At 41.7% G+C, this 22,313-nt stretch overlaps 1 protein-coding gene across 1 annotated transcript in view; it reads right to left on the reverse strand.

Moving 5' to 3' along the window:
• The window catches only part of LOC134528570 (collagen alpha-1(IX) chain-like), a 317,857-nt gene that overhangs the window by 58,269 nt on the left and 237,275 nt on the right, over window positions 1-22,313 (reverse strand). The window contains exon 3 of the mRNA XM_063362313.1: window positions 11,742-11,958. Within this exon, the coding sequence (XP_063218383.1) occupies window positions 11,742-11,958 (217 nt within the window). The remainder of the gene's footprint in view (window positions 1-11,741; window positions 11,959-22,313) is intronic.

Raw genomic sequence — 22,313 nt, forward strand, 5'->3', positions numbered from 1 at the left:
TTATAAATACTTTAAAACTAAACAACCATTAAAATTAATTTTTATTATTTTTAATGTCCGTTCAGATTCAAAGTATTTATACTGTAGCTGACCTGACCTAATCTACCTTTGTCCCGTTTTGTTAGGTCAGGTCAGTTACATTATAAATACTTAAAACTATACAAGTAAAATTAATTTATATTATTTTTAATTTCCGTTCATTTTGAAGTATTTATAATGTAACTAACCTTACATAATGGAAAATTTCTGTTATTTAGGCATTCACGCACACACGGCAAAATATAAAATGGCGTCTGTTGAATGATTACACAGGGCTTGTATTGCAAAATAAGAACGGCGATATCTCCAAAAGTAATTGGAATTTTTTATCTCCGCAGGCGGTTATGAAAAGAGGACGTAAAAGAGCATATAATGAAAGTTATTTTATATTTGTACGATTTTTTTTGGCGCTAATCCGTACACTACATATTTACCCATAGTTTTTCTTACAAATGTTCAACATGTGCACCTTTAGTTATACCGCACACATACAACCTAAAGTCCAATTCTTCCCACACTTTGGTTAACACGTCCGGAGTAGCGGAAGCAATAGCCTCTTCAATTCCGTGTCTCAACTCTGGCAAATCATTATTAGGTAGCGGCGGAACGCAGACACGATCTTTCATAAAGCCCCAAAGGAAAAAAAAATTCGCATGGTGTTATGTCAGGTGAACGTGGAGGCCAGCGAAAAAAAAAAAAAAAAAAAGAATTCTGTCGTCTCGATCATTAAGACCAATCCAACGGTCAGGGGCTTACAGACGTTCAACCACTCTCGTATTAAGAGAATCTAATGGGGAGGTCTGAAATTAGAGATTCACTCTTAGAAAATAACAGAACACAATAACGCTTCACGATCAGGAGTCGCCATTTTGCGCAGACCTATTACCAACCTCGAAATAATGCATCAACTCGTGAACGGTTTAAAGGAATGCTTCGTATTCGAGCTTAAATAATTAACGTTATCCGATAACCTAGAAATCTTTCCTTTGTATCTTCAAAATTTTGTTACGTGTGATTTGTCCGGAAGGTTCGCCCAATTAATTGAATACAGTATACGATCACACCCCGAACCCCTCTTTCACAAAATCCTTGCTACGGACATGGTCGAGAGAACATTGGTCCTCCCATACGCGAGAGGCAGCTGTGTGTGTGTTTCAAGTCTACTTTGCTCCGACTGTACCCTCAACATCTGCTTGGCTGCATGGTTACACACGGCACCGTAGATGGTATACGAGGAACTAGCTGCCTGCTTTTTACCACCGACTGTCTATCAGCACGTAACGTTGTTGGAAAACAAGTCAAATGAAAAACTTGACGGCATAGGATTTACATTAAGTATCCCAGCTAGTCAGTGGTGTATGTGTGTCAGTGAGGCGGGATCATAAGTGCGACGCTCGCTGGTGCTTCTAGCGCGGTGTCGCCTCTGGACTGGCGCGCAGTCTTCTCGTCGTGCATAGAACAACTGTGAGATTTGACCGGTAACCAAAACATCATTCGGCGGAGAAATGAAGCTACGTGTATAGTATAATGTAAGGCCCTTGAGTGCTTTTAAGAAACTGTACCAGGTGTTTCATTACTAAAAATTATCCCGAAAACTCGCGTTTTCGGAATTTTCAATCTCCTAAGAAAAAGTCTACAAATTATATATGGAAACAGAACTCCTCAACCGCCCTCGGCGTATTATTAAGTGCTTTTCGTAAACAGACACCACTCGGATATATCGAGCAGTTTACAAGTAGCTTGGTTTCTTCCGAAGAGCTGGCACCTTGAGTGTGTGTTCGAGTATGTGGGAGTAGATAGGTATAGTATGTTCTGGAGCAGGGGTGAGGTGTGGGTGATCCACGGCGGCCATCTTCGATGTCGTCACTTCCGGCGCCAATCTTGGATTACGTCACTTCCTGAGACTATCTTGGATGACGTCACTTCCGGTGGACATCTTGGATTACGTCACTTCCCGCTACCATCTTGGATAACGTCACTTCCTGCGACCATTTTGGATTACGTCACTTCCTGCGGCCATCTTGGATTTGAATTTGACCTTTGACCCCGGCGGCCATATTGGATTTTGCCATTTTTTTCTAGAACATTCCACCGAATTATGATGTCACATCCGCCATCTTGAAAATCCTCTAATATTAACTTAGAAAATCGGGGAAAAATTTATAAAAACTATTAATAAAATTTTAATTTAAAACTTGATGACTTCGTCATCGAGCTCCTCACTCCTGTGCGTTGCACTTTTCGTTACGATGCCATCATCAAGCTCCCCACTCCAACCCATGCATTATAGTCTGCTGGAGGCAGCCATCTTGTTTATTGGAGAGCATCATCTTGATTTCATCTGATGGATGTTGTTATCGGGTGTAGGATTCTAAAGTATGTTAGTGTATGTAAGGTCTAGTTTATATTTCCTACCAGTGTTGTTATGACCCTAATGAAACAATAAATTCACAAATTTTGTTAAAATAAATCACAAAATCCACAAAACCACAGTCATTTTGTTGTTGTGGTAGCGACAGTTGGTAATGGCTGAGTTGAGTGTTGTAACTGCATCATATACACTATAGCGATCAGATATTAAGTTTAAACGTAAAATGTTATGTGTTGGATGTGGTCTCTCGTGAAGATAGGGGAACATCTAATACTGTACAAATGTGAATCGGTATTTTTGTTTCTAGCATAATATTCTCGTGAACGATTAAAGCTGCCTGTGTTTTTTTCTTTCATTAAAAATTTTAGCGAGGGGGTGGATATATACCTACCCAAACATTTAAAATATCTGCTTCCGTGCAACTCTTTAAACACGTGTACGCAAACATGTTCCTACTTAGAAGAGATACTTATCTACTTGTGGATTAGGACTCTGAAAAATTTCTGGTTCCTGTGACTATGAAGTATTAAATTTGATGGAAGAAAAATTTATTAAGTATTATCACTATAACCGTCGCATCCGCAACGCTGAGACTTTGTTGTATATAGTTTCCGTTTTTTGATGTATAGTGTCGGTTTTTTTGTATTTCTTTTCCGTTTTTGTATATAGTTTCCGTTTAGGTTATATAGTTTTTTTTCTTTTCTTGAGGATTTTATGTCGTGAAAAGCCTGGTTTTATTTCAATAAATATGATTTTACCTACAAATTGTTTATAATTTTAACATAACAACTGCATTCCGCAAGGTAATCCTATTTAAATTTGTCTCTGATAAATGAAAATATATACGCAAACATTAAAATATCTGCTTCAATGCAGCTTTTTAAACACATGTACGCAAACATGGACTTGTTTTGAAAAGTAAAATTAAATTATATGCAAACATTTAAGAATATCTGCTTCCATGCAGCTTTTTAAAACTATTACGCAAACATGTTACTGCTTAGAAGATACATCGATAAAAATTTTAGTTACGTGTGAGGACTCTGAAAAATCTGGTCCTGAATGGTGTAGATTGGGTAAATAAATTAAATTAACTAAATATTTTTTTTAAATTATCATTAATATAACCATCGCATCCGCAACGATAATACGATTATTTTGATATATGATAACATATAGGCCTATTACAGACTATACATATAAACATCATAAATGACTATGTCTTTGACAAAAAATGGCGGTCTTAAACAAATTGACTGTGCATTTTATTAAAAATTGTTTGTCAATAAGGCTCATAACAACTCTGTTGGGAAATATAATCACACCCCTACATACATTGTATGTCTTTAAGAATAAATGGTGGTCACAACAACAAAATGACTGTGGATTTTGTGATTTTTTTAAACAAAATTTGTGAATTTTTTGGTCTATTAGGGTCATAACAACACTGGTAGGAAATATAAACTAGACCTTACATACACTAACATACTTTAGAAACCTACACCCGATAACGACATCCATCAGATGAAATCAAGATGGCGCTCTCCACTAAACAAGATGGCTGCCTCCAGCAGACTATAATGTATGAGTAGGAGTGGGGAGCTTGATGATGGCATCTAAACGAAAAGTGTAACGCACAGAAGTGAGGAGCTCGATGACGAAGTCATCAATTTTTAATATTAAAATTTTATTAATATTTTTTTATAATTTTTTTCCCGATTTTCTAAGTTAATATTTGGGGATTTTCAAGATGGCGGATGTGACGTCATAATTCGGTGGAATGTTCTAGAAAACAAAATGGCAGAATCCAATATGGCCGCCGGGGTCAAATGTCAAATTCAAATCCAAGATGGCCGCCAGAAGTGACGTCATCCAAGATGGCCGCCGCGGATCCCCGGTTCCTCAACCCCCTACCCCTGCCCCAGAACATACTATACCTATCTACTTGTGGGGAATAAATCATCCGAGGAAATCTTTTCAACCCGCGTCTGCTTGCTTACGTAATAAATGTGTTGCTCGCCGCGGTAGAAGAACAAATGTGCCTGAATACCACTTAAAAGTTGGAAACATTTATAACTGTGACTGCGCCGACACCCGGCTAAAGGACCGCATTAATTTCCGCCTAACGTCAGCGCGTCGGCGTAAAAAAGCACTGTCCCTGGAAAACCCGCGATAAATTGTCGCGCTAAAACCCTCGCGCGTTTATGTGACACCGCGCACGAGAGGTGTGACCGCGAATGTTCCCGTCTCTAGAGACTGACCGTTTTATCTTCTGACTTAGTCTGCTGTGACCTGCCGTCGACTGGACCGTGGAATTGGTGTGTGCCAATAACCCCACACGCGAACGTCGGAAATAAAAATTGTAAGTTGATTGAGTAGGCTACTTTTATTTCCCTCGACATCCGAGTGGAACTTCGACGTAGCAATAAAACTGGCATTCAACGTAGCAATAAAACTGACATCGATATATATCCCTGGGTTTATAAACTTCGCAAGAAAAATAAGAGCACAGGAACGCCACGTACAAAAATTAAAAAATAAAAAAAAATAAAAGTTTATGAAACGCGGAAATCGCAAGACTGCAGTTTGAAATTCGTAAAACTGGTGGGGAAATTTTTTTTTTTTATATAGTTTCATTCTTGCTGCGCCATTCGCTTTCACTGTACAATAGTTGAATAACTGAAAACGTGATGCGCGTTATAAAAATAAAATCGTCTGCCATTGAACACTTCGCTCCAAGTAGGAATGTGCAGAATCGCAAGCCGAAACGAAAGTAAAGTTGAAAGTTTGGCAGTTTTGAAAGGTTGCTGAGCTTTGCGTAATTTATATACGGGTGTTTGAAAAACGTCGTTTCTCAACTTTTTGTTTTTTGCATCTTTCGCTTCGTGCGTTCCTCGCGGCCGGCTTCGACAGCGCGCTCGTGCAAGGAAACCGACGCGAAGAAGCGAGTCAAAGAGGAGAGGCCGAGGATTGGCGGACACGGGAATACCGGTGGAACTGGAGGGGGCAGAGTCGCGGAGCTGACACTTTACGAGTGGCCCCGCCCACAGCTGAGCTCCGACGAGAAGTCCTGCCCAGCTCGGCAAAACCTTCACTATTACTTCGTAATGAGATGCAAATGAGGGGTGAGATATTTGCCACCGACGCACCTCTATGGTCCTGGCTTAAGGAGCGGGTTCGAAAAAAATAAATTTGGATGGATTGGCCAAGTCGGAGAAAGAGATGTAAAAATTGAAGGGGGTTATGTAATAGAGAGATCGTGACGTAGGTTTGTTTGTGTATTTCTCCAAGGCTTGGAGAGGGATTTTACGATTTTTTTTTCCGCCTACCCGGCCACACAGGATGTGCAGGGTTCCAGAAGAAAATCACGCAATTTCCAAACTGCTCAAGATATCAGAGTAGTGCATGTTTACGAGAATCATTTAAGAATACGCTAATGTATGGATGGGTAGCTCTACTTTCGTATTGCGTTTTTAAACTGTATTTTTATAAGAATGAATGCGGATAAAAACGCGTGTTTTTAAAGTAAATTTTAGGCATAAAACACCCGGTGTAGATTCTTTAAAGCACTCAAGGGACTTGCATTACATTTTTAGATTCATTTCTCCGCCACATATGGTTAGGGACCGGAAAAATTCGCGGTTTCAATGGCCTTCAGGATAGACTGCACATTCCCCTGTACACTTGGGTAAATAACGCCAGTTCATTGGCTGCTGACTTGTGAGTCGTCTCAGCTGGTTTGCCTGTGATTCAATCCTTCTTTGGTTGAGGGTTTATAATTGGTTGAGATTCATCCAGATGAACAGTAAGCCAATAGCAAAATCATCTAAAAGGTATATGTATTTGACTTCTAGCCTATCGCCGAATGAATCCACAAATTTTTCCGGTCTCTACATATGGTTGTGGATACCGCTAAAAATCTCATGTTTGTCCAGTGTACGACAAGAAGACTGAGCGCCAGTTCAACAGCCTTGCGCTTTGGGGCGACACTGCACTATAAGCACCAGCATCATACCGCCTTCCTGACACAAGCTCAACCCGTGACGAATCGTTGAAGGCGAAGTCACGAGGTCGGGCGAGGGGCGAAGCATCGTGCGGGAAACGAGAGCACTCCGAGAAAACCCGCAGGCTTATGGCAACGTCCGCCACGGTTTTTTTTGACGTGACGTCTAATAAATCGATGAACGCCGGCTGCATGCACGAAAAAAGTGTCCCGTTACGCACATTGTCCCGTTACGCTGTGTCCCGTTACGCTCATTGTACGCTTGCGCCGCATCTATCTCTCTTCCTCTCGATTGGAGCAACCATCGATTTGACTTTTTCGAGGCACATTAAACTTGAAACATTCCCATTCGTTTACTACTTTTCCTATCATCGTACTATCCTTAACAGAATAACACAGATTGCAAGAAGTTAAATAGCAAACATGTATAAAAGTTATAGTTAAAATAATCTCTCCGTTAAAGTAATAAAAATATTTGAATTAATGAGTGCAAATAAAAGTAAATTTATCAATTAAATTGTAGATTTCATTTCACTCCTTCTTTGTATCCATACAGAATAGAAATAATTCAATAAAAATGATTCAATTTTATTCATAAAAGTATGCAATCATTTCATAATGTTTTGTTATGACGTTATCACGTTAAACTATCGTCCGTAAACCGACTTTACAGACAACCAATTTTTTTTTTTTTTTTTCACTTGACAGGTCAGCAGTCTTGTAGGATAATAGCGAGTCGGTAGGTCTTTGAATGATATTATTTTAACCATTGATTTTTGAGATGAGTCAATAAATATATTTTCGCGATTTAATTCTACAATAGTAAGGAAAAAAACAACAATTTTACATTTAGTATGAGCCAGGTAATGAAAACCCTCGACAAATCAATTTTTTTTTCGATCACAAGCAACTCGGTTAAGAAATTTCTCAAGTGAACAGCCAATGAACAGGCGATATTTGCCCGAGTGTGTAAGTGGGACTATGGAATCTATCCTAGAGGCCAGTGAAGTCACGAATTTGTTTTTGCAGTCCCTGAACATCAGAAATTATTAGAGACCTCCAAAATTCGCGTTAATATCCGGTCCATCTCGGGGTGAATGACCCCCCACACACCTGCACTGAAACAAGTCAGTGTTCACTGTCAATGGGTGCCGCCACATTTGACCTTCCAGCCTGTTCGCGGGTCATTAAGTCATTTGACTTTTACAATAGTTTCCTGTCCTTCGGGTCCTGTAAAAACTACCCCTGGTTAAGGATTGGATGATGACCTCTCTCCAAGCAAGCTCTGGCAACTGCACCTGTTCATTGGCCGTTCTCTTCAGGGTTGCCTGATCTGATAAGGGCGTGCACGTTTCGCGAAAAGATTTCGTGGGCAGCTGAGAGTTAAAAAAAACTGTAGCATCGTCTGTGTTTCGTGACTGGCAGAATTTCTTTCAGGAGCATGTCTACTGTTAGGCACACCATCATCAGTGCGGGAGCAAATGAGTCCTCAGTGGCCCGGTTAAAAAAGGCAACAACTTCTCTCGCAGACGGCCGCCAATCACAAGGAGGAACCACTGGTCCAGCTATAGGTACCTTGTTGCAGTCTAATAGGCGTCCAGATTATTTTGCTAGAAATGCCTGCCCCTTCTGATCTGAGCTTCCTGTGATTCGATAGTTCTTTGGTCGAGGGTTTCCCATTGGCTCAGAGTTCTCCACGTAAACTGTGCGCCAATTGAAAACGCAGTCTACGTTTATACGGATTTTAATTTTAGCTTATCTCGAAATGAAAGAGTGAATTTTTCAGGTGACAACCCATGGTCCAAAGGAACGCAGTTCAAGTGTATAGATACTGGTGTGCATTACAGCCTCTTTACAAATCATAACTGACAGGAAAAATTTGCAGGTTCAATGACCTCCACGGTAGACTACAAAATTCTCTGTGTAGTCGGAACAATAAGGCCAGTTCGTAGGTTGTTGACTTGTGAGCCGTATCAACAGGATTGTCTGTGGTTGGAAACTTCTTTGGTTGGTATCTTTCTAATTGGCCCAGAGCCCTCTAGATAAACAATGAGCCAAAAGCGAAAGCAGCTCAAAGGTATATGACTTAGACATTAGCCCATTGCAAAATAAATCCGAGAATTTTTCCAGGTACCAATACGTTTGGTTATGTACCCTAATGTTTACTAAAAAAGACTATATACAGGTTTATGTTGCTACGCGTGTTTGTGCAAATAACCTTTGGGTGTTCTGTAAATTGTTTAGGAATAAATTACATTGTCTTTGACACCGCACATCCCGGCTAATATCTGTCCTTAAGATTGCTGAGGTACCTCCCAGAGTTCCCAACAACGCGAAGTTGGTAGGTCCGCAGGAATTTGCGTGGCAGTTTAAACAAGAAAGCAAGCTGTGGTTGTTTTGCGACAAAGTTGGCGACCCTGGCGGAGCGCGAGGCCAGACGGCGCCTGGACGGACCCCGACGACGCCTCGTCGTGGGTGGCACTCCTGCCCCCCCCCCTCCTGCTCCAGCCTAGTCAACCCTACCTCTCCCCCCTCACCCAAGCTAACACGGCCGACGAGTATACGCACGGGGCATAAGGGAGCAGTCAACCAGTTTTTATAACAGCTAAAACAAACCTTGCGAAAATAAATTAAAGTGCCAAGCTATTGTATTTTACTAAAATTTAAGAAATAAAACATTTTATTTTATTTATAGAAGATTTACTTCTTTAGGGGGAGAATTATCGAAAAAAGATGGCGGATCGGAGAGATACATACGTAAAAAGCACGGGACATATACAGCTTACAGGTAGGGACACCTGTATTTCGCGAATACATTTCGTGTCAAGGTATTTCACAAAATACTGTAGCTTTTCCCCTGTGGTTATTGGCTGAGGTCGGTGAGAGGTGTCGTCCCGCTCTTGACGGGGCCAATGAGAATGTGGTCACCGTACTGTTGCACCCTCACAATTTCCCATAACTCTTAAAAAAAGCTACAGTGTTTTGTGAAATACCTTGACATGAAATGAAATAGTGAAATACAGGTGTCCCTACACAGGTATTGGAAGATAAAACTTTATAATAGTATGACTATCCTGTAATACTGTTTGCTATCATTAGGGCCACGACTATTTCGCGAATTCATTTGGTAACGAATATAGTTCTAGCACATACGCATACGCTTCACCTTGATGACAGACGATCCCGAGTCAGTTATGAACAGGGAGAAGAAGTGGTTACCCAATCACGTGTATGCCAAAGGATGGGACTTTTCTTTTACCAATGATAACTGTAAAAAAGTTCGATTGTGTAAAGGCAGGTTGAGTCCAGCCTGAAGTGAAGTGAGTCCATGCTGGTGGTCCTATCAGTAGGGACACCTGTATTTCGCGATTTCATTTCATGTCAAGGTATTTCACAAAACACTGTAGCTTTTTCTAAGAGTCGTGACTAGAGACCTGCAAAATTCGCGGATTCATTCGGTGATAGGCTAGAATCCAAAGAAGGATCGAATTACAGAAAAACCAGCTGAGACAACTTGCAAGTCGGCAGCCAATGAACTTGCGTTATTTGCCCGAGTGTACAGGGGTATGTGCAGTATATCCTGAAGGCCATCGAAACCACGAATTTTTCAGATCTCTAGTCATGGCAAATTGTGAGGGTGCAGCAGTACGGTGACCACATTTTCATTGGCCTTGTCAAGAGTGGGACGACACCTCTCACCGACCTCAGCCAATAACCACAGGAGAAAAGCTACAGTATTTTGTGAAATACCTTGACACGAAATGTATTCGCGCAATACTGGTGTCCCTACCTATCAGTAGCACCGAGTGTCCACTCTGTACTGGTAAATGATAGGATAGCGCTCCAGAGCGCTAGTTACGGCCTCTCCTTGTCACGAAGACTAAACCACCACTTCAGGTAACGAGGAACAAGAAACGTTCGCGGGTTCGTGACATCTAGGGATAGACTCCACAGTCTTGTACTAACTCGGGTAAGATGTCACCTGCCCATTGGCTAACTTGCTGCTTGAGGGTTTTTCAATGGGCAAGAGTCCTCCAGATAAACTGTTGAACCCAGCAGCAAAAGCAGCACGTTACAGCCTATCGCGGAATGAATTCCCGAATGTCCACAATCTCTACAGATTACTGCACTAGCGACACATCGCGGCTTGGACACACAAAAAAGGGCCCCCGCCTCGTCAGAGGTGTGTATGTGTCAGTGAGGCGGGATGATAAGCTAGACGCTCGCTGGTGCTTCTAGCGCGGTGTCTCCTCTGAAACGGCGCGCAGTCTTCTCGTCGTGCACAGGATAACTGTGAGATTTCAGCTGCGACCGTAACATTATATGGACGGAGAAATGAAGATAAAGGTGTAACGCAAGTCCCTGAAGTGCTTTAAAGACTCTGTACCTGTTGTTTTACGCCTAAAAATGTGTTTTAGCAATTTTAACTCTTTCTAAATATACAGTTTAAAAACTTAATCCGAAATCAATTGTACTTTTCGGCCCTCAGCGAACTCTCTAAATGGTTTTTTGGAGCAGACCCCACTCGGATATCTTGAGTTAGTTTTGGAAATCACGTTGTTTTCCTCTGAAGCTCTGGGCACCGGGTCGTTACCACAACGCCGAAATACCATAACGCCGAAATTCCAAATTGACCGCAACGCCGACAGCTAGAAAACTGCTGTGTACCACAACGCCCAAATAACAACTGAATGAATTTGTGTGTGTTTCTTAAATGTACCTTAACGCCGAAACACCGCAATCAAATCTAACCTAACCTAACCTAACCTAGCGTAATATAACCTAACCTAACTTAACCTAGCCTATCCTATCCTAACCTAACCTAACAGTGGCGTAGCCAGGATTTGTGTATGGGGGGTGTTAAGAAGCATGCCCCCCCCCCCGTATGAAAGCGGGGGGTCGGGGGGTCCTCCCCCGGGAAATTTTGGATTTTAAGGTGTAAAATAGTGCTATTCTAGCAGTTTTCGGTTCTTAAATTTAAATATTGTAATGGTAAAAATTTTATTAATTTTAATATGAAATTTGTTTGAATGATGAATAAGAAATTAATTAAAGATTTCGTGCTAAGGGGGGGGGGTTGAACCCCTAAACCCCCCCCCCCCCCTGGCTACGCCCCTGTAACCTAACCTAGTCTAACCTAACCAAACCTTTGTGGCAGTCCTGCAATGACATTTTTCGGCGTTGTGGTAATTGGGCATTGTGGTAGACAGCAGTTTTCTAGCTGTCGGCGTTGCGGTGCGTCCCCCTGCGCACCGTGTGTGTGCCCGGGGAAGGCCGAACGCGTATCGCGGCGGATCGCGGCGCTGCAGGCGGGAGTTCGGGACGCACCTGGTGGGGAGCGTGAGGTCGGCGTCGCGGTCCAGGCGGTACGCCGTCTGCATGCGGTTGGAGCCCTTGACGCGCGTCACGCCCGGGTAGCTGGTGTCCGGCACGTCCAGCCGGAACGTGCGGATGAAGTCGAAGGCCTGCAGGTCGTCCTCGCCCGGCCGGAAGTCGGCGCAGGGCCCGCGGCGCTCTTCCGGCGCCAGCACGCTGTTGTCGTCCTCTGCAACACGCGGCCCGCGCTTCCTTTAGCCAGAGACCGGCAAAATTCATTTCGCGACAGGCTAAAATACAAATAGTTAAACCTCAGTGCTGCCTCTGCCATTAGCTCACAACTCACCTGGATGACTCTGGGCCAATGAGAAACACCCGGCCAAAGCTTTATCGAATCACAGGCTGCTACGTTGGGAAGTCTCACAAGACAGCAGCCAATGAGTGGGTGACATTTGACCGAGTGTACGTAGAACAATTGAGTTCATCCTGGAGGTCATTGAACCCGCGAATTTTTCCGGTTTCTACCTTTCACTTACCTGACCTAGCTAAACTTAGAGTGTGTTTGGCGGTGTCCGACCTACAAGAGGGACCATGGCCTCCACATTCGACCACGAGCCCAGGACACATAATCTGAGACAAACGCATTCTCCCCCCCCCCCCCCCCCAAACAGTTTTACAGTCCCGTGCTACATTATAATTGCATGGTTATTTCTTACCTACACTCTTTTTACGTGATAACAGTCTTATAAATCGATGAACGCCGGATGCACGCACGAAAAAAAGCATGAATTCTTTGTCACGTTCCGCCTGAGCCGAGCGTGCAAGAACCGGCCAAACACCGTGCTGCGAGAAAATATTCTATAATATCAAACAGGTTAAGGCGGGCTTTTTTGAACTAATTGTTCGTGATTATATTTAAACAAATTATTTAAATTAAATTTGAAAAAAAAAACTGTAAAAAAATATTCGAATATTATAAAGTATGCAATTTTTCATCAATGTTTTCTTATGACGTTATCTCGTAAAATTATTTTCCGTAAACCGACTTTACAGAACCCCCCCCCCCCTTTTTTTTACTTTAAAATAACCACAGCGAGTACGTACAAATATTTTACGCACTGAGATGAAAATAAACAGGATTGGACCCGGGTCCTGAACCCAGAGGTCCACCCAGTCCCACCCTTGTGGGGGCCATGGAATGGACCTAAGTGCGTCTATACGCCTAGTCACAATGGGATTAGCCCTGCAGGGAAGGGACGCATGCATCGTGTGCTTTGTTAGGGGATTGGCCAGCCATGACTAGAGACCCGGAAAATTCGCGGGTTCATTTCGTGTTATGCTAACATTCAAATAATTATACCTTAGTGCTGCTTCTGTCATTGGTTCACTGTTAATCTGGAGGACTGAGGACCAATTAGAGACCCTCGCTCAAAGAAGTGTCGAATCACATTCCACCCAGTCAAGACGACTCACATGTCAGCAGCCAATGAACAGTTGGCATTTGCCCGAGTGTGTAGAGGATATTGGAGTCTATCCTGGAGGTCATTGAACCCGCGAATTTTCCGGGTCTCTAGCAATGACTAACACTTCCCTCACTCTCAACTCTAATACTAAACTACTGGATAAATTGGGCCCAGTTAAAACCTGCATAGAGACAGGGGAAAAAAATCTCTCTCCCAATCCACTCCCGAACAGTCACGAGGTTCCCCGAAATGTGCTCTTCAAAGAACACCAACAAAGAACTTATACTTTGTTAGGTCCGTTCTACAATGACGGATCTCCCAGAATGTTCCACTATCGGGTCTCCTCTGCTTCCACGATGCACGGAAACGTAAAAATGACAACCAATGAGTAGGGACCGGAAAAATTCGTGGTATCGATGGCCTTCAGGATAGACTGCAAATTCTCCTGTACACTGGGCAAAAAAAGCAAGTTCATTGGTTGTTGACTTGTAATTCGTCTCAGCTGGTTTGTCTGTGATTCGATCTTTCTTTGGTTGAGGGTTTATAATTGGTTGAGATTCGTCAAGATGAACAGTAAGCCAATTCTAGCCTATTACCGAATGAATCCGCGAATTTTGCAGGTCTCTACCAATGAGATTGCATTTCAAGATTACGAAATATGAATTTAATTTTAAAAAATACTCTTATGCTTCAAGATCATAGCACGGGCAGAATTTATATGGATAGTAAAAATAAACCACAAAGACAAAATAGAACACTAGGTACACTTATACTTGAAACAAATTTTAACGTATTTTGAAAACATACTAAAATGGCTACCACCGAAGCCAAATACTCGGCTTCCGTTGGTCGCACGGAGTAACGTAAACGGAAGAGCTTAGCATTGTTGACTTGATGTAAGCTTTTGGACATACGCCATTGCTAAGCACATGTATGTCTAAAGAAGAAAACTAAAACATACCCAAAAGACAAAGACACAAATTAAGCAAATTAAGCAAAAAATTGCGCTTGTCAACAGGATATAAACACCACATAATATTCCATAACAGTAATATGACCATATAAGGATATAAACACCACATAATATTCAAAAAATTCTGTTTTCAACAGGATATAAACACTACATAATATTCAATAACAGGAATATGACCAATTTCCTGTTATGGAATATTATGTGGTGTTTATATCCTGTTGAAAACAGCAATTTTTTGCTTAATTTGTGTTTTTGTCTTTTGGGTTTTTCGTAGTTTTCTTCTACAGACATACATGTGTTTAGCAATGGCGTATGTCCAAAAGCTTACATCAAGTCATGCACTCCCATTGCACAAATATTTCAAAGATAATTAGCATTGCCGAGCTAATCCGTACGGGTCCGTCTCCGTCTGCGTGCTATTGTAGAGAGACTGTTCCGTGAGATCCACCTCCGTTTACGTGATCCGCCTCCGTTTCTCTGCCATTGTAGAACGGGCCTTAGACTGACCGAACCTAACCTAAAATTTTACTTCGGTCAACTTCGGAACTGTTCGGGTTGTGAACTGTAGGCTATCCGATGAGGACCACGAGGTCCGAGCTCCCCACCCCTGTCCAGCCAAGTTCTCCTCCGTGAAAATCCTCAAGGCCTGACCAACAGACTGAGCCCAGGATTTTCTCTGTGTCCATGCTAGTCTATTATCCCTGGCACAACATAACTATAGTCATAGTTAGAGACTGGAAAAATTCGCGATTTCGATGACCTCCAGGATAAACTACACAATTCCCTACACACTCAGGAAAATGCCTCCTGCTCATTGGCTATTGACTCGTGACACCTGTCAACTGGGACGCTTGCAATTCAATACTTTTTTGGTTGGAGGCTTTTCATTGGCTGAAAGTCCTTCAGATAAACTGTGAGTCAATCACAAAAGCAATATAAAGATACAGTTGTTTGGATTATAGCATATCATGAAATGAACCCGCGAATTTTTCCGGTCTCTAGTCATGGTCCTAAAAGTTAATATCGCTGCCATGGCTGGCCAATCCCCAACTCGATGTCTGCCACAATTCCCGCGTGGTTGATGAGGCGTATAGGCTTCTGCCTGAGACGCACTTGGAGTCTTCCCTACCCCAGACCTCTCCCAATCCTCTTCACTTATTTAAAGGGAGGGAATAAAATACTAATCCGTGGAACAAAGTGTACAGTGGCAACACACACACATACACACAGCCTCAGTCCTCAATACGGCTATGGATTGCGATCACTATTGGTCATGTTTGATCAAATAGAGGAAATTACTAAAAAAAAAAAAGTATATACCATTTTAATGGTCCAAAATATTTTCTGAGATTTCCTCCACGAAAAAAAAAAAATAAAAACTTGAAAATTCAAACTTACGATAGAACGTATGTTCTTTGTTACAACAATTTTATTACTTCCATATTTGACATGTGAAGTACTTGAACTGTGTGTGAAATTCCTTTCAATACACCTCTGAAGTACTTGTTTCCCCATGTTCAAATGAGCAGCAACAACAAATATATATATATATATATTTATATACAGGTGTGTGTGTGTGAAACAATCCGCAAGCATCAGGGGCTTTTGTAAATTCGGCAAGGACTAGTCAGGTCGCTTTGTTTTTGGCGGGCGTATGTATACATGCGAAGCATACTGTACAACACTGCTGTGAGACTACTATGAACAATAAAAGTCAAGAGTGAACGCCGATTTTTATTTCGGAAGGGGAAAGAGATAGAACCACTTTTTTTTCCTCTGCTCGCTTACAAATTATTTCCTTTTCTTGGTGGTAATAATATAATTTTTAGGATTTACCCCCCCCCCCCCAAACAAACCCCCTGCATGTGCTCCTGGTAAATATTTGTTTTTAATGGATCCAATAAGTTATCTCTCCTGTGTTTGTTTGTAAAAAAATGTATGGTATAAATTCCGTTTTTTTTTTTAAGAAAAATATTTTTAAAATATTGAGTACTCTTAACTAACCAAAGCGATAAGTTTAAAAATAAATCGAGCGTATCAAAATCAAACGTTTGGAATCGGTTTGCGGACATATTATACCTTAAAAAATGGTAATTCATGATGAACGAAGTTTCAGCGTTTTGAAGAATGTCAATAAATATGTTATAGTGAAACATAACTGGCTCCCATATGTGAGACATCGCATCTGGGTGGAAGCTGTTACCACGCACACGTCCGCTGCTTTTTTCCAACAGTAACTAATGTTATAGCAGTTGATTAAATCATTTCTCGAACGAAACACACGCAACGCCGTTTTCACAAACCGGTTCCCGTTTCGCTTGAAAATTCTCCAGTCTGAAGCAAGCTACAATAAAATAAAACATGTTTTTTTTTAAAAAAAAGTTACCAATTTCCTGTTGAATTATTAAAATATACAGCACCAAGAGTTACTCTATAAGCTTGTGGAGAATTAACGTGGTAGAGAGTGCTATTACGACGAGCGAACTATCGAGAGGTATCGACTTGTTTTGCGACCCGCTCCGCCGGCGTTCGACCGCATAGCAGCTTGGCGCGTGACGGCGTTCCGGAAGCACGTGTCGTGAAGTGAGCAGCTGGCTGCAGCTGCAGCTGCCTGCACCTGGGCAAGGATTACAGCAGTAAACAGAGCGTTCACTCCCAGGTCAAACATAATTCCGTCTGTTTTTGACGTGACAACGTCTAAAAAAAATCGATGAACGCCGGCTGCACGCACGAAAAAGGATGACTCATTGTCCCGTTACGCTCATTGTACGCTTGCGCCGCATCTATCTCTCTTCCACTCGATTGGAACAACCATCGATTTGACTTTTTCGAGGCACATTTAGATTGAAACACTCCCATTCGTTTCCTACTTTTCCTATCATCGTCCTATCCTTAACAGAATAACACAGATTGGAAGAAGTTAAATAGCAAACATGTACAAAAGTTACACTTAAAATAATCTGTTCGTTAAAGTAATAAACATATTTGAATTAATGAGTGCAAATAAAAGTAAATTTATCAATTAAATTGTAGATTTCATTCCGCCCCTTCTGTGTATCCATACAAAATAGTGATAATTCAATAAAAATGATTCAATTTTATTCATAAAAGTATGCAATCATTTCATCAATGTTTTGTTATGACGTTACGTTAAACTATTGTCCGTAAACCGACTTTACAGACAACCAATTTTTTTCTCTCCCTGAAATCGGTCACTAATGATTCTCACACTACCAACCATACAGCATAAAACCGAAGAAATTTTGTTTCGTTGCAAACTATATCAGGATCTAGGTTATATAACAAAATTCTTCGGGCTCAGGATCTAGGTAACTAATGATTCTCACACTACCAACCACACAGCATAAAACCAAAGTTTTGTTTTGTCCCGGACCATATCAGGATCTATGTTGATACACAAATTCTAGGTTTAATACGTTTATACGTTCTAATAAAATATCGTCGAATTTGTATTTTCGTATTATACGGGTTTATGTTGCTACACGTAGGTCCGCCATCTTTGTGACATACTTCCGTTCATCAAATTCCGTCCCGTTTTCACGAAATTGCGCCTACCAAATGCTGCATACCGAGAGATAATATGTTTGCGCATCAAAAAACTGCGAGGTCAAGCATTTACATAGAGGAGCTAGGACTGAGGTGAATCAAATTTTACTCCATCTACCGTAAAAATTGTTGAGATAGATTTTTTTTAATTTGATGTTATTACACATTTTAATATTTTATTCAAACAATAAAACTGTATTAATTATTCAACAAGAATCAAACTCTTGAAATAGTTTGGCTCCACTACTTACAAAGTTAAGAGTTGGAGCCTGTTATAATTAGCTTCCGGATCTAGCAAGGTACAAATCCTCTGGGATATTTTATTTAGGCCCTGTCGTAAAAAAAAATTAATTTATAGCAACAAGCAAAAAAAAATCGAAAAATGTCTAGATGACTTGCTGTAATCGCCATTTAAACTAATGAGTACGAAAACTGCAGTCGTTAACTACCACTCCCCGCCCCCCTTGCCTAGGAGCGCCTGAATGGCCAATGGGCGGCCGACACGAATACTAATGCGCGCCGGACGCACACCTTCCTCCCCCCCCCCCCCTCATGCATGGAACAACGCGGATTAGAGGCCCTGGAGCAGGGATGGAACAACTTGGGCGAGGCCCTGGAGCGGGCTTGAAACAACGCGGGTCAGTCTTCAAGTCCCGAACTTTCAGCCTTCCGAAATAGGAGTATAGGCAACCACACGAGCAAGTGTGTAGCGGTGTGTGCCTACCTTCACGGCTGCTCGCACACACATGCAAGGAAATGCTACGATGTACCGAATGAACTGCATTAAAAAGAACTACATGATTATAGTGGGGATCCCAACCAACGATTAAATAATTATCCATGCCCTTAAATCACGCTGGTTTAAAGATTGCCTCACCAGGTGAAAATACCTACAGATACAAATGACTTCGTAAAAGTAAAGCTAACAGTTTATTTAAGAGTTAAAAATATATTCATATTCATGCATATATTTCTGCAAACGTTTTACCCTCATACAATTACAAGGTCAGCAATTGTTTCACCACTGAAAAATGTAATATAAAATCGGGAAATAGACGACAGTACCATCAATACTAGCGGTGAAATTATCATGATGATCATTTATTGACTTCAAAACACAAAGTGTTAGTCTTTCTATCTTTGCATAGTTTCAAAATGATTTTTACCTACGTTAAAGCCTCCTGTATATTTTAATTACTGATATGTTTTTAGAAAATAGATTAATTAAAAATTATCCTCACAAAAACCATGTCTGTTCAAAAGAAACCAAAAAGAATTGTTAGTTAAAATTTAGGCAACAAACTTTAACGAATAAATTATTTGTGAAAGTAGAGAAATTATTTTTTACCATAAAAAGAGGACAGAAATTTTAACCTGATATCTACATACTCCACGTAATGAACAAAAATTATATTATATGTTTTTTAAGATATGACAAATTTTTCTGAAAATAGCATTAAAAATCTTAATATATATATATATATATATATATATATATATATATATATATATATATATATAGTCAAATATTCATAAAATGAAGATATATTCACTTCCCTCAAAATAAAGATTTGTTTTTAGCTGTGATCTAAATTTTAAGTTTCTATGTCTGATTTTTAACACAGTTTAATACCAAAATAATTTTTGATAAAAATTGTTACGACTTCTCGTACAAGTTCTGCTCTCAGCGCGTGAAGGCTGTACTAGCCAACAGCAGCGCGTTTTTGAGGTTACGAAATCCCGCCGCACTTTGTGTGGCTGAGCTTCGATATATTATATATTTATAGTGAATGGTGCATTAAGACACATTTCAGCTTTAAAATTAATAATTTAACAAACGCGAATATGTTGGGTGTACCAGTTGTGCTGGTAAGTCAGGGAATAAAAAAAAGTTTTCAAATTACATATAGTTACGAACGCGAGAGACCAGAGACGCGATGCCAGGTTCGGAGCTGGCTGGCGGCCCTGCACGGCCACTGACGTCATGCGCTGTGTCACGTGGCCTCCACTGACGTAAGGCATGCCACGCGTGCCTGGCCGGATTACAAGGGTCGTCGCTACCCCCTCCCCCCTTCTACATCCCGCGCGTCTTCCTGCTCCCTCAGTGCTGTTATCCATCGCTGAGCGGTCTTGGGAATTCCGTTGGCCGCCGCGCGGAGTGGCGTGAATGGGACGCCGCCCTTCTGGACTGTTCGGGCATCGGGTCGGCCCGGTATGACGTGACTCGTCACCGCCGCTCTCGTCGGTTCGAGAAGGGCGCTCCTGAGGTACTTAAGCCGCGACGCCGGCCTCCAGGGTGAGTTCCGCGTCGGGGTGCCGCGAGTTCGGAGAGTTCTGAGAGTTCCGCGAGTGAAGGGAAGTGCGACATCGGCGAAGAGGGCGAGAAAGTGGCGCGACGTGGAGTTCAACTGTATCGTGGAAGTACGGATACTGAGTGGCGCGAGACTGTGTGTGTGGACAGGCGCGAGGTAAGGGGCGAACCACTATTGAGCCTAGCTCAAGTGAGGAGTGCGGACTGCGGATCTTGACAGATATTGAGTGACTTGAGGATAAACATTTTTAAGCTCCCAGTGACTTGTGGTCAGGCATTTATCAGTAAAATTATTTATTATTGATGGAAATATTAGTAAGTAATAAAACTGCAATATAATTTAATTAGGCTATCCCTTGTGAACCCAGTTCTTTCCATGTAGATCGTAATAATGTTGTATTTTACTTACATTTAAAACACAAGTATTTTACTGCATTGATTTGAACTTTATAGAATCTTCAAATGGTTAATATGAGTAAACTATCTTCATTATTTTTATCCCGTGCTGCAAATGTTTAATTTTGGCAAAACGAAGAACACATGGCGTGATGAAAGCGATAGGAATTTTTTTTATATTACAAGGACAGATGACTAAAAATCATTGATATGATTTTTAATTCTTCTCCCACCATTCTATCAGTCAAATAAAATGTTAAAAGACCTATCAATAACAGGGCTGCTACTCCACATGCAAAAAGGGGAAAAAAAAATTCCTAGTTTCCTCTTACACATTTTGAGTATTTTTATTGTACATGTACATTGAACGATAACATTTAAACATATAGTTAGGGCCGTGCATATTTCGCGTAAAGATTCCGAGACTAGTTATAAGTTAAAACACTGTAGCACCGTCTGTGTTTCGTGATTGGTTCCAATTTATTTCAGGTCCATGTCGATTGATGCAACACCAATCACAGTAGTTCAGTGCGAAAGCAAACGCGTCCTGAGTGGCTCGGTCAAAAAAGGCAACGACTTCTCTCGCAGACGGCCGCCAACCACAAGGAAGAAACCGCTGGTGCGGATATACCTTGTTGCAGTCTGATAGGCGTTCAGATTTATTCGCGAAAAATGCCTGCCCCTAATAGTTTATTAATAGCACGCATCATTCACTGACTTGCTACCCGTTTATCGTGAGTTAAAAAGCGTGAGAAAAACAGCGTTGATGTTTGTCCGAGAGTTTGCGATCTTTTCACACAATGGCGAAGAACGGCGCGGAAGATTCCGCAGCGGTGAGTGTCCGCTCTGCACGCGTGGTTTGTTTGCCCTGCGCGCGAGCCAATGACGGCGCCATGCGCAGGAGACGAGAGTGCCCCGTCTCCATCGTCGCGAGTCTATGGTCCGGGCCGCCCGGAGAAGGCGTCCCTCCACAGGTTGGGTGGCAGGGGGGGGGGGTGAGGGAGGGGGGGGGGGAGCAGGAATGTCTCTCTCGCGACAGGAACCCCGCGGCGATTGACGGGGCAAAGACCCCCGGCGCGATCCTGTGGGGAGATCTAAAGCATCGCAGAACTGCCCTCCCCTCCTTCCCACCACTCACACACGCTGGAATGTGGACGCGGGGAGGTGTGAAAGTACACGCGACGGAGACACCGTCCAAACTGGCGCGGGTGACTGACTCTCCTGTATAGGATGACAGCGATCCAGTCACTTATCCTCCCACACCCAGAGGTGACTTGCAGGGAAAATATTTCTTCGCGTGGACAGCCTGCGGGCGTCTAGAAATACTTGGTGAACGCAATTTTACCACTTAATACAAGTACACTGTCTTGTTTGCAAAAAAAAAAAAAAAAAAAACGTGAGCTAGTCTTTCAGTGCTCGCAAGAGATGTGTAACATCTAATGAGCGAATTCATGTGATCTCATGTTGGAAATACACCGATCATACGAATCTCGGACACAAAAATTTAACGTACAATTATTTTAAAATACGCCGAGAGTGATAAATATATACGCAAATTAAGCTATATGCATGACCTTACTGATCATCCAACGATAATGTGATTCAAACGTCTAATGGTGCGCAATCTAGCTTGTTGCCAAAAAAAATAAGTCGTATTATGTAGGTCCTATGCCAATCATATAACACAGGAAAATTTCATTTAGCTATAGATTAAAATTCGTAATATTTTACCTTAGTAAAATTGTGCTACAATTTATGTGGCGAACTATGGGCTGAGAAACCCGGTCAAAGAAAGGAATATCGAATCACTGGAAGTATGGAATCACTGGCAACCCATTTTAGTTATTTCTCAAGTGAGACGCCAATGAGCACGG

The sequence above is a fragment of the Bacillus rossius genome, chromosome 1 (genome assembly GCF_032445375.1).
Source record: "Bacillus rossius redtenbacheri isolate Brsri chromosome 1, Brsri_v3, whole genome shotgun sequence".
Classification (NCBI taxonomy): Eukaryota; Metazoa; Arthropoda; class Insecta; order Phasmatodea; family Bacillidae; genus Bacillus; species Bacillus rossius.